The 13,277-nt window shown below is 39.1% G+C and overlaps 1 protein-coding gene across 3 annotated transcripts in view; it reads left to right on the forward strand.

Annotated features, from left to right (window-relative positions):
* Positions 1–13,277, forward strand: part of si:ch211-196i2.1 (collagen alpha-1(I) chain) — a 99,836-nt gene that overhangs the window by 66,995 nt on the left and 19,564 nt on the right. For all 3 annotated transcript variants that reach the window (XM_037753741.1, XM_037753739.1, XM_037753740.1), the window contains 15 exons: positions 707–751; positions 834–887; positions 1,907–2,014; positions 2,413–2,466; positions 3,450–3,503; positions 3,656–3,700; positions 4,069–4,122; positions 6,523–6,567; positions 8,160–8,213; positions 8,891–8,944; positions 9,058–9,111; positions 9,637–9,690; positions 10,022–10,075; positions 11,790–11,834; positions 12,556–12,600. In XM_037753741.1, the coding sequence (XP_037609669.1) occupies positions 707–751; positions 834–887; positions 1,907–2,014; positions 2,413–2,466; positions 3,450–3,503; positions 3,656–3,700; positions 4,069–4,122; positions 6,523–6,567; positions 8,160–8,213; positions 8,891–8,944; positions 9,058–9,111; positions 9,637–9,690; positions 10,022–10,075; positions 11,790–11,834; positions 12,556–12,600 (819 nt within the window). The remainder of the gene's footprint in view (positions 1–706; positions 752–833; positions 888–1,906; positions 2,015–2,412; positions 2,467–3,449; positions 3,504–3,655; positions 3,701–4,068; positions 4,123–6,522; positions 6,568–8,159; positions 8,214–8,890; positions 8,945–9,057; positions 9,112–9,636; positions 9,691–10,021; positions 10,076–11,789; positions 11,835–12,555; positions 12,601–13,277) is intronic.

Consider the following 13,277-nt stretch of genomic DNA (forward strand, 5'->3'; position numbering starts at 1 on the left):
AGAGCCACTGTGTTTCTTATTTACTCTGATGGAAGACAAATGTCTGACAATAAAGTCAAATCAAATTCTCTGCTGGGCTGTAGTGTAACTCAGACCACAGATTTATTCTGTATTCCCTTAGAAGTCCTTCAAACTTCAATCTGTACTAGCCATTTAATCTCTTTTTGATTAAAATATGTGATTATTTCACTTGTTTCCACTTTGTATTAGGGCTGTACTAAATGTCTTTTCTTTTTTTTTACTTTTGAAGCTTCTATGTATATTTTTGAATGAAGTTTCGAATCTCTGTCATATTTTATGACGTCATCAACCTAAAAAAATCTTCAAACAAAATCCTCAATTTGAATAAAGTGATTCATTGAAAATAAATTAGTTAGTCTTTTTAATTAAATCAACTTTAAAACTTTCAAAATCCCTTTGTGTACGTCAAGTGGAAGAGCAAACAGTTTGTTGACCTCAGTGAAAATGTTGTTTTTGAAAGGCTAAACGGCAACAAAAAAAGATCGAAGCAGAATATTTTGTTAGAAAAAAATTTGTTGTTGTGAATCTTTATCTGCAACTGTGCAGAAATACCTGCAGTGTTCATACAGAATGAATAGACAAGTATTTGGTACAGCCCTGCTTTGAATAATTAGCTTCTAAATTACATTACATATTGGTCCTTAAAAACTTAATCCATCATCATCCTTTTTGTGATTATTTACAGGGTGCTGCAGGGGGAAAGGGTCCTATGGGTTTCTCCGGGTTAACGGTAAGTTCTCATTATAGAGTTAGACAAACATATTTACTGAAAAACATTATTGGCTTTGACCATTTTCTTCTTTACTTCCCAGGGCAACAGGGGACCAGATGGGGACAAGGGGGATCCAGGACCTAAAGGCGACAAAGTAGGAGCCGGCTACTTCCTGTTCAGTAACACTGAAAAAATAGAATAATACAATGTTATAGAGTTTCTGAAGGGAATAGTTCAACAGTTTGGAAAATATGCTTATTTGCAAATACAAAAGATTGATACCTCTCGACGGGAACTAGTTGACATGTTTTTTGTTTGTTTGTTGGTTTAATTTGTACAAAAAACAAAGTGTTATAGACACAGTGGGCCTCATGCACGAATGTTTTCGTATTCTTACTCGGAAACCTCTCTTGCTTTTTCGGCTGGCCCTCAGAGGGCCAGCCCTACAAACGATAAAGTCTGTCTCTGAGTGATGAAGTTACACGATTGATCGGCCGAGTGTTGGAGTTTCCTCATTGGCTGGTGCTTTTTCAAAATGAAAAAGCGGGAACAGTCCTTTGTTTACCTTTTCAGGGAGGCGTGTCAGCGGTTCCACTCACCAGCACGAGTGCTCCTCTATATATTGGCGCATTTCCACTTCCATTTTGGAGGGTGTCTCAAAGCTTTCCATTCATTTCCTATGGAAAGCAGGAGAAGCAGTCGCCCAGTACATAGTGGGAGTGTTGCAGCGAGTTGGCGTGGGTCTGTATTTGCATAAAGTTGAAGAATCTCAACTTTATGCAAATGAGCCCGTCCAGCACGACACGTCCGGCTCACGAAACTTGGACCAATCCTTAAAACTAGACAATGTAATTCTAAAATGAAACGTTTTTGCCCGGTGGATAAAGGCAGACTATCTGTACAAGTGCGACAGGTATGGACCACTCGTACGAGGCAATATGGTTTTATTGGGGTAATGTACAGGACTATTTCTTGACAGGGCAAAGTCCCTTCCTGGAGTCTCTGCTGGTTGCCTAGCAACCTCACGGTGACAACGATACTCCCAAGATCGCAAATAAGCATATTTTCCAAAATGCGAAAACTATTCATTTAACGTCTCATGTGCTGTATGATTCAGAAAGGTCTCTGTGCCTTTTCATAGTGAGAACATGTTCCTTTATGATTTCATCTCAGGGTTTTCAGGGGGCTGCAGGTATTAGGGGTCCTCAGGGAGAGAGGGGCCCCACCGGCTTCCAAGGTTTCACAGGCAGCAAGGGCCAGCTTGGCCCCGGAGGCACTGAGGTACAGTGGAGAGCACTGTGTTTACACTGCTGTAACACTGATCTACATTAGTAGCTGTGTAGAATGGATGTTTTCTGACAAAGATAAAAAACTATTTCTAAGGTCAAGAATGAACTTTGACTCTAATTAACAGTTAACTGCATGAAGGTTAAACTTAAAAAAAAATGCAAATGTTTTTCAGGAAAATATGATTTGTCCTGAATTAAGTCACAATATTTTTTTAAATGTGGTGCTCAAACTTTTCACATAACATGCCACTTGTTTGAGTTTTTACAACAAGTAGCATGGGGTTAGCGGCATGATATTGTATTACACGCTCTTTTAGCCAGGAGAAAGAAGCTGCCTGGTGAAGCTGAAAAAGGAGATAAGCTCGACTGATTTTATATTTCTTCATCCAGGGCACAAATGGAGAAACTGGTCCTCAAGGAAAACCGGGCGGCCGTGGGTTAAAGGTCAGTATCGAAATGTCAGATGACTTCATATGTTGCTCCAAACGTCACGTTTAACTGTGAAACATTAGAGCCTCCAGTGGCCTCCTGCATGTAAACGTATCTAATATTGTGAAGTGCTTTAACAACGTTTGACAGCAATAACTTGAATTTAACACGCTCCTGATTCAGGAATATTTATTGATGTGTCATCCGTTTTTTAGGGATTTTGGATCTCCGCCATATTTCTAGTCTAAAATGAAGTGAATAGGGATATAACATGATTCCCTCTTAAAACATCCAGTGAGATCATTCACCTTTTCTGGCTGCATGGGGAGGGTGTGAGGGTGGGGGCTTCCTAAGTTATGAATCTTGTGATGTTGATGAGTTAAGCACAGGAGACAAGCAAATTGTTGACCAACATCTCTAGTAAAAAATAAATGATAAGCATTTTGTGACACAAGGAGAACTCAAACTCAGCCACACAATCAATCACAACAACAGCTGTCAGTGTGTCAGTGTGCTGACTTGACTATGACTTGCCCCAAACTGCATGTGATTATCATAAAGTGGGCATGTCTGTAAAGGGGAGACTCGTGGGTACCCGTAGAACCCATTTTCATTCACATATCTTGAGGTCAGAGGTCAAGGGACCCCTTTGAAAATGGCCATGCCGGTTTTTCCTCACCAAAATTTAGCAACAAGTTTGGAGCGTTATTTAACCTCCTTCGCGACGAGCTACTATGACTTCACTCTAGCTTTATGCGTTAAAGAAATGATTGGCGTTAAAACTAATTTGCATTAACTTTGAAAGTCCTAGTTTGTAAACACTGAAATATGTAATGTAACTTAATCACATTTCATTTCTGTTTTTCTAAATTCAACATAATTTCACCCAGTTTATGACTAGAAATCAGGACAACATAACAAAGTAACATAAATAATGGCAGTTTTGTAGTGGATATCGATGCTCAACCACAGTCACTAATATCTGAACCTCCTTGAAGGGAAACAGGGGACCAGATGGACGTAACGGCAAACCCGGACCCAGAGGGAACAAGGTATTGCCAAATTTAAGCCTGCATGCAAATTCTTCTATCCAATTTCATTTTCCTGACAAATAGCTTGGCTTCAGGTACCTGTTGTGTAAGTTGCTTTGTATTCCAAGAGAGTTATTTGGTATTGATGTCACCTTCTCTCTGCTTTTCTTCAGGGCCGGACTGGACCGAGGGGCCATCCTGGACAACCGGGTCCATCGGTAAACTTAAAGCCTGTCCGAAATTATTTGAAATGTAGTCAACCCTCAATTCTAGATAACTGTCCATATGTTCAAAATGCAGGTCTTTAACAATTCTGAAAGTTGGTATCACAAACACAAAGCTGTAAGAGTAGTGAGGTGTTAATTACTTTTCACATGTACATTCCTAATATTGGATTTTATTTCCGCTCTTTTTCTAATGATTAAGCAGAATTTGTTGTCACAATAAGACGATTTAATAACCCACAAAGCCTAAAAACCTAGAAACTTCTATGCATATATGTTTATACTTATCAATGCAGAAATAGTACTACAGGATAAACAGTTTTTGTGTGTGTCTGTGTGTGTTTTTGGTTGCTCCCTCACAGGGTTTGCCGGGGCCACCTGGACCAGAGGGAGCAGTAGGAAAGCCTGGTACACAGGTTCCCATTCTCTATCATATTTCAATTCCATCACCTGTAAATGTTGTGTCTGTGTGTCCTCTACTTCCCGCCACATACTGTACAAGCATTCAATATTCTGTGAATTATTGTTTTATAATTATGTGGACTTATTTCATCCATCATCCTCCTTTAGCCCCGTTTGTGTCTTTTAGAGGGTACAGGGCTAAAACTGGGTGTATGGGAAAGAGACACCTCACTGCACATCATCACACACTTCACTCCTTTAAAGAAAACTGCTTCTGAGTACAAGATTTTTTGGCTCAAAGGAGTGACATACTGAAAGACTGCTGATATGGAAATGCCCTCAAACTGTCAAACTGACTCTCAAGTTGAGTCGAGGTTACTCTTATGTAGTAATTGTTGGTTTAGCCAGCAGGAGGCAGTCTTTGTACAGTACAGCTGTACTGTGGTGATGTACAGATTCAACTTTGATCTATTATTATACTTAACTTGACTCTGTGTTTAATTCTAGTAGATTGATACATTGCAAAATGTTTCCATCTTCATAATCAATTAGTGATTGCAGATTGATAACAAATTAATTGTAGTCTTTGTTTTGTTGTGATCAGCTTTTTATTGAGTTTGTCACATTGTACACAAGGTACCATAGACAAGGATTCTTGCACATACAAACATTTTTTTAACACAAACTATATACATATCACCATTGCCTTGCAAAGAAAACAAAACAAAACAAGACATAAACTCACAGACAACAACAAAAAATAAATAAAAATAAAGCAATATAATATGTGGGTTCAAAAAAGAACTGATAATTAAATGTTATAAATATATATATATATATATATATTTAAATAAAATAAAAGAACTGATAATTAAATATTTTATATATATATACAGTATATATATATATATTAAAAAATAACTGAAATCCCAAGTCTCTACAGTGGATGGCCGTGCTTTATGAATTACAGCTTATGACATTTCTATGAGAGCAATATCTCTAAAATAATTCAACCATTGTTTTATCGAGATGGGCTCAGGGGAGAACCATGAGTGTGTTATGGTTTTCTTGGCTGCAGTTAACTCTGCAAATATGATTTTCTTAAGGGCTAATCTGTTTTTGTCACCAAGAGCGGAGTCATCATTGAATAAAAAGAGGGTGGGCTGTTTAGGAATTGGAAATTCCAGGATAATTTTAAGACACTTAGACCAGAGATTAGATCAATTGTAGTAATTTTGATACTCTGTAAATATTTTACCCTATGAAGTCATTTAGAAAGTTCTCTGTTTCTAGCTTCTTAATGTGAGGATGTGCTACTTTTCTTTGTTTTATACCATGTTGGGCTGTTTGTTGGACAGAGCAAACACCTTTGAAGACGTCACCTTAGCCTCTGGGAACTTGTGATGCTTAATTTTCTGCCATTTTATTTGACTAAACAATGAATCATTTAATAATAAAACTAATCACCAGATTAATGGATGATGATAGCAATCATTATTTGCAGCCTTAAATTGGGGTGACTCAGTTTTAAAAAGTCTCCACAGCAGTTTTGCTTTTATCACGACAGTGTGTTGATTTTAAGAAAATGAGTAGAAAAAAATGAAAAAAAGTTTTAATGAAATTGACTTGACATTTTGGGAAATAAACTGTACTTAAGGGTTAGCTGAGAAGATTGATACCACTTTTTTACCTGGAAACAGATTAGCCTAGCTCTGCCCAAAGGCAACAGAATCCACTACTAAAGCTCACTAATTAACATGTCATATCGTGTTTTGTTTACTCCGTACAAAAGTGTAAAAACAACAAGTTGTGGTTGTAGGGGTAGGATTATGTGCTGACCTATTTTTCAGCCAGGAGCAATAACTTGGGTGCCGGTATCTTGTCTTATCCCTGAGGTTGCCAGATCCAAGAAATAGTCCAGCTCATAGATCCCCTGCAGATATTTTTAACCTTAGGACAGAGATTGCTTCCCCCCTGCTCTCAGCAGTCACTCATCACATCCTTGCTGTCGAGGCCGTTGTATCTAGCAGCATGAATGTTACAAAGTGTTTGAAACGAGGGCAGCAGAGCATCAGTAGAGCACCTCTGACCTGATTGCCAGTATATTGATATCACCTCAGACTCCCTAACCTTACCCAAGTGTTTTTTGTTGCCTTAACTTTACCATTTTACAATGATTTTTAAACATGTGGTCATTGTTGACAAGTGAGAAAGAGTAAACCGTACTAATCATCTTGTGGTTATAGCTTCATGCTTAATGAGCCGATTTAAGAGTGGCATCAATCTTCTCAGCTATAACTGTAAGATTAAATGTCTTGATGTTCTGAGTTTATAGTTATGATATTTACTATTTGCACTCTGAATGACTTCTGCTGTTGGGAAAAATTGCATTGTTGGTATTTTCTGTGTTTCAGGGTCCCTCAGGTGCAGCTGGCAGTGTTGGCAGTAAAGGCCTGGCGGTAAGACTCTTAGCCTCAGAATGACCTCAGCGTTCAGTTCATGACATCGTCCATCCAGCTCGGCTCTTTTGGCTCTTTGCAGGGTACAGCCGAATAAAAACACAGTATTACAGTTTTACAAGGCAGCCCGGGATTACATACGGAGGACTTTATTGATTCATGAGCTGGCAAACACAACAAACACTGCCAGAAGCAAAAAGTTTTAACAGGACCGGACAGAACCTGCTACCAGCCAGTTAAAGGTATCAGGTTTGTTCACTAAAAGTGTTTTGAGCTGATCGGCGGTCATATACAATATATACGTGTGTGTATGTATCACACACATGGCTTACGCATATTATATATAGTACCACACTCTTTGGTCAAAAGTATGTGGACACCTTAACATTAATCTGATCTGGCTGCAGGAATTTGCTCCCATTCAGCCACAAGAGTATTAGTGAGCTCCAACACTGATGTTGGGTAATGAGGCCTGACACAGTTGGTGTTCCAGTTCATCCTAAAGGTGTTGGATGGGGTTGAGGTCAGGGCTCTGTGCAGGCCAGTTCACCAAACTGGGAAAACCATTTCTTTATGGACCTGTCTTTGTGCACGGGGGCATTGTCATGTTGAAACAGGAAAGGGTCTTCTCTGAACTGTTGCCCCAAAGTTGGAAGGCCGTACTGAATGTCAATTCTACATTTGAAGCTTCTCTTGAGGTTTTTGAATGAAGCGTTGAATGTCTGTTGTCATATTTTATGACGTCTCCCTTTTGTTTGCGGCAAGTGGGAGAGCAAACAGTTTTTTTGGCCGCAGTGAAAATGTTATTTTTTAAAGGCTAAACGCCAACAAATATAGATTGAAGCAGAATATTTCATTAGATAAAAACATGTTATGAATTTTGGAAATGTTTGCATCTACAATTCTATGCAGCCACCACTGGAATCTAATTCTACAAATAATATAATATTAATAATATTAGTGTAGCCTGATCTTTGTCTGCAACTGTGCAGAAATACCTGGTTTAAACACAATGAATAGACATACAAAAAAAAATATTTTGAATGAAGCTTCAAAGCTTCGAACTATTCGGTGTAGCCCAAACCATGAGAAACAGCCTCAGACCAAATGTTTTACCAACTGATCAACATTTTGTGCACTATAATTTGTTCAAACTCTTAATGTCCTGGGAAAACTGGATTTACTAAAGTTATAACCCCAGAAGAACTCCTGAGTAACACATTTTGTATCACCACAACAGTCAAATTGCTTAAGTTAACGAAGACAAATGTAGCCTGTTAAATTAAAGTCTTACGTCTTACATTAAATCTTAATCACCAATACATTATCCATAATGACATTGCCAAATGAAATGGCCACAAAACAATTACACGGCAGATTAACCAACTATCAGTAAAATACTGAATCAACTCATTTAAACCAATAATTTAACAGCTCAATGCTCATTTGTTAATTGCTAGAAATAAATGACAGTTTGTTCCACATTTGCACTTTTATATTTTTAGTCAGCTTTGCAACTCAGAATGTTTTCTCTCATCACTTCTTGTCTTTTTTCTTAGCAACTGTTTGATTACTTCTGCTACTTTTTCCAGGGTTTTCAAGGAATTGCTGGAGAGAGAGGAGAAGATGGCCCACCTGGTTCCTCGGTACGCTGTTATCATTCTGTAGTTGTGTCATTTAGACTTGAAGACAGTAAGTGAGTGAGTTTTTCAGAGACGAGGCAGCCAGGCAGGAAGTTGTGGAAATGAACAAGTCCTCTGAAGCATATACTGTAGCTTGAGGAAGAGTCGATGGGTTGATTGTAAATCTATTTCCTGTGAAAAGAAATGTTTAAGCCGACAGGATTTTATTCAAAGTTGAGAAACTAAGATCTTCTGAGAAACTACAATGAGCTAAAACATTGTGGTGATATCAACCATTTAATCTGACTTCCAGTCAGATAGATAGATGAATCGATAGATAGATAGATAGATAGATAGATGTACTTTATTGATCCCAAACTGGGAAATGATTGTGTTACAGCAGCAGGTTATCCAGGCAATGCACAGGAACAGTAAATAAACATATCAACACTACAATCTATATTAGACACAATATAAAGAATATATTGGAATACACTACAAATATACCAGACTACTACAACTAACAATAATAACATACTATATACTTTAGCAGTGTGCAAGTTACAATTTTTGTGAGGTAGTAAACCGATGTGCTAATTCAACATGTCTGCAGTCCTGTGAATCTGACTGGCTGAACAGATTAACAGATGGTATTGATTGGTACTTTGAACCTTTGGTGACAGAGTTCTTTTATCTGACAGGGGCCACTGGGAAAACCAGGACCTCCAGGATCACCAGGACCCTTAGGAGACAATGTGGGTCCACAGGCACAGAGCAGTCATAACCTCCTTTACATCAACACACACAGATAATCTGTTTTATGCGTGTTTATTGACATGATGTGCTATGTACATGTGTGTTTTCTCAGGGTTTCACAGGGAAGCCAGGCATGGAGGGACCCCAGGGCCCAGTAGGCATGTATGTAAGTGATTCTACTGCAGGGCACATACAAGGAATGCACCTGTACTACCTTTTTCACAGCACAGAACTCGCACTTGTGAACTTTGGTTACGTGCATCCATATACGCACCGTGCGGCTGCATGCACAGGACCGTGACCCCCGGACCACGACGGTTCGGCATGAATGCACAAACAGTTACGGCCCTAGTTTTAATTGATTTTCATGATGGATTTTCATGTCCTCAGTTTCTAGTAAAGTGTATCTTGTTGAGATAAGCACAGCTCAGAAAATTCTTCCAGTAATAGAAAGGGAAGAGGAAATTGTGGGATTTATGTAGATGAACTCATGATTACACACCAGAGTCTTTCTAAGTGATAACAAGTTATTACAAGTTATTTGAAAAGAGTAATTACCTGACAAATGGTATTTTTCATTTGCCTACCCGTAGTCTGTCTGGATCCCCACAATTATCTGGACTGGATGAGCCTTTGTGACATTAACTGATAATAAATACAATTTTTCATCTGTTGTTCCTTCAACCATCAGGGTATCCAGGGGAGCGTGGGCATGCGTGGGCCTCCAGGGTTCATGGGAGAAAGGGTAAGGTCACCTTTCTCTCACCTATCCCGAATGTTAAAGTGAGCTTTGTTGATTGTAGAAAGGAACAAGAGGGGAGCCTCAAACACGTTGTTGTACATGAGAACAGTCGAGGATGTTAAACAGTGGATCTCAGAGAGTGAAAAGCCATTTTTTAGAAGTAAAGTTATGTTAATCAGAAGAAGGAAATTGATATTCAGACATTTTCAGTGATATTTATGACAATATAGGTGAGTACACACTCTTATAAGATGTGCTGTTAAAACCTCTTTCGAAGCAAAAACACCATTAACTGTGAGAAACAATACAATCTGTTGTTTTTCCTCTGCACCAGGGTGAGCAAGGTTTACGAGGTTTACCTGGACCTGCTGGGAAGCAAGGACCTGCAGTAAGTGTCTGTAGTTTATTTATTTATTTCATTTCCTTTCTTTCACCTCCCTGGGAACTGTTAGGGGTATATGAGAGTAGGACCGAGTATTGTTCAGAGGATTTGATTAAGCGTCAGCTATAATGGGGGTCACACCAAGGAGGGTTTGGTACATAAACGTAAACCGTTGAAGTGTGCAGGTGGTGTGCAGGGACTGGCTATTTACGGAGGCGAACAGGTCGCAGTGATTGATTTTGTTAGGGGCACTGGTGGCAAATCTAATGGGTGATAGAGGACAGATAAATTGCTCCATGCACTGTCCTCCAGCCTGTCCCCTGCAGTCCAGAAAGCCAGGTGGCATCCTCAATGACGAGGCAGGTTTTCTCCACATGTTGCAGCTCTGTTACACTTTGTAGTGTTTGACGGTGGAATATAAAAAATATAAAAAGGAAGAAGATAAAGAAGTAACCTAAATATCAGGGCTGTCAAAGTTAATAGATAATAACGCGTGAACGCAAATTCGTTTTAACGCCACTAATTTCTTTAATGCATTAACACAATCGATCTTTCTGAGGTTGTAGCGGGCTGTGTTGTTAATTGATTTCCAATAATACATATTTACATACATTCGCATTAAGCAAAAATATTTGCCCCACTCCCATGTTGATAAGAGTATTAAATACTTGACAAATCTGCCTTTAAGGTACATTTTGACTATGAACAATCATGCGTTTAATCAATTGACAGCCCTACTAGATATCCAAAACAATTCCCAACAAAACTTATTGAGCTACATACTTTGGTTTATTGGGTGGTGAAGTGATAAAAGCTGTGAAGCTAGCAGGCCTTTGAATGAAGGAAAAGCAACAGGCCTCTAACACGGGACACATGCCGAATTAAACTCCAGCAAAGAGTTCTTAATGTCCTTTAAACACACACTTGCATACACCTGAGCATAGTAATGCAGGTACACACACACACACACAAACCTCTACAGTCTGCAATGAGAATAATTCTTTCCCTTGCCTTGACTGATTTTTTTTTACCTCTGCTTTGCTGAAGCTGAAAGGTCAAACCTTCCTCTGGAAACTCGTCAAAGTTTCTGCACCCTATAAATCAACCCTCCTCCTATTTTGGTTGGTTAGATTTTGGGAATAGGAAATCCTCTCTTGCATGGAAAAAGAGTAACTTTCAGTAATGGAAGTGGGGACTGTTTAGTGAAGTTCACTTCTTGTCCACAGTCCTCCCTGCAGTGTCATTGGACACACTTTATGCACACTCACATGGTCGCCCACTGCTGTGGTGAAATCCATCAATCTGTCATAGAGTAAAGTTATGCAGCACCGAGAAGGTGGATTTAGTAAACTGAATGCTTTCGTGCCCGCATCACTGAATGCAATGAAAGCCACGCTCATCATGGTAGAAAATATTCCTGTCAACAAAAGGGACAGATGGACAACCTGAGTGAGGTTCTGCATATCATGTCCATACTTTATTGTCAAAGGGAATAAAAGAAAATGTAATAAGAGTGCTGGGTAGTAGACAAACTACAGAAATGTTCTTTTCATGCCGTTGTGAAAATGTTGTGAAAAGAAAGACGTGGGTACAAATGATATACATTTTTGAGCTTACAGAAAAAGCTTATTTTTCTTATTTCCCCACACCATGCTCAGACAGACGTGTGAGTTGTGGGTGTGATTGGCATGTCCTGACTTGCTTTGCTTTTCTTTGTCAGGGTCTGCCAGGTCCTTCTGGAGACAAGGGACCCCGGGGACCTCAGGTGAGGGAACCCTAAACAAGAGAGAACTGCTCCTCCCACATGTTGTTGATAGACTTAAAACTGTAATGCCAGTGGCTTTTAATCATTTAACTATGCCTCAGTATCACGCAGTATCATTTATTGTCAATTCTGTTTGTAAAACCAGTACAGAAAACGTCATACACACAAGCTAACCAAGTTCATAGATAGATTATCAAACAACAATACGGGTTTACAGATTTAGAGTTTTCATTGTGGAAAGGGAAATAATTCAAAAGTAATGTAATGCACATGAATACTAATAGAATTACAAGTATTTTCAAATGTTACTGTCAAGTTACTCTTTTGGAAAACAGTATCTCAGCTTTGAGCTGTTTAAGATAGCTTTAGCATTCGCTTCACGTCCACTGTAGCTTCTTATTGGGTGATCTAAGGGGGGATTTTGTGGAAATGAAATAGTGGTGCTTGCATTACACTATCACCAAGGAAGAATGGGAAAGGTTGAAGCCATGGAAGCTTCTCACAAGAGCGTCGTGGGAATTTACTTTTTGGCCTGCCATCTACAGTTCCTTGGAAATATGATTAAAACAGACACCGTTAAAAAGCTGTACATCGGATTAATCCAGTCTAAAAGAATTAATGAACCCACTGGGAAATTTTCACAACCATCAGACCATGGATTTTAATTTTCTGTTTCCTAATCAACCTGTAACTTAAGTGGAACTTTTGTTGTTTCTCGCAGGGTCGGCCTGGAAACGAAGGATCCAAAGGGATACAGGGCCCACCAGTAAGTTACAGTTCGTAGTGAAGTCGAGCAGATCACAGGACTGTATTTTCACAATGGCAACTGTGTTTGCATTTAAGTGGCATTTTGATTTGACACAGTGTTTTTCCTTCCCTTTTTTGCCTTGGTTTGGTACTTTTCATGAAGAGAGATGATGTGCACAGCAAGGGGGCTTGCAGCCGCAAGGTTCATGTTTGGTGTCAAATATTACAGGGATTTGTACTGGTGCTGTCAAGAAGCAAAACAAAACAAACTGTAAAATTCAAGGTTTTGTATATTCCCTCAACCATATCCTTTTTCCACATAAGTGAGCGTGTATATGCAGGTTTTTTTAAACATGTGAAAACACTCTAAAAGTAGGCCAACAGGCCTTTCTGATTTTTTTTACTGCCGGCACAGGAAGCAGGGTTAGTAAACAATAAAATCTTACAGTGATTACTTCTCTCTGTTAATTATTCACTCTCCCTTTCAAACTCTCAAACTGTTGGTGATTGTTGGAACAGTGGAAAGACTAACACATACGGTTCTGATGAGTTTTGGTTATTTTCTGACGGGAGTCTGGTGGCTTTGTGGAGAGCAAAATTAGCGTGTCATGTTTCCATCACTGCCGACCGGAGCTGGAGTCGATAAATGCAGATTAATTTGTCACGGGATTGAATGGTGATTGCAACTTTCCCCAC

This window comes from Sebastes umbrosus, chromosome 19 (genome assembly GCF_015220745.1).
Source record: "Sebastes umbrosus isolate fSebUmb1 chromosome 19, fSebUmb1.pri, whole genome shotgun sequence".
NCBI classification, from domain to species: Eukaryota; Metazoa; Chordata; class Actinopteri; order Perciformes; family Sebastidae; genus Sebastes; species Sebastes umbrosus.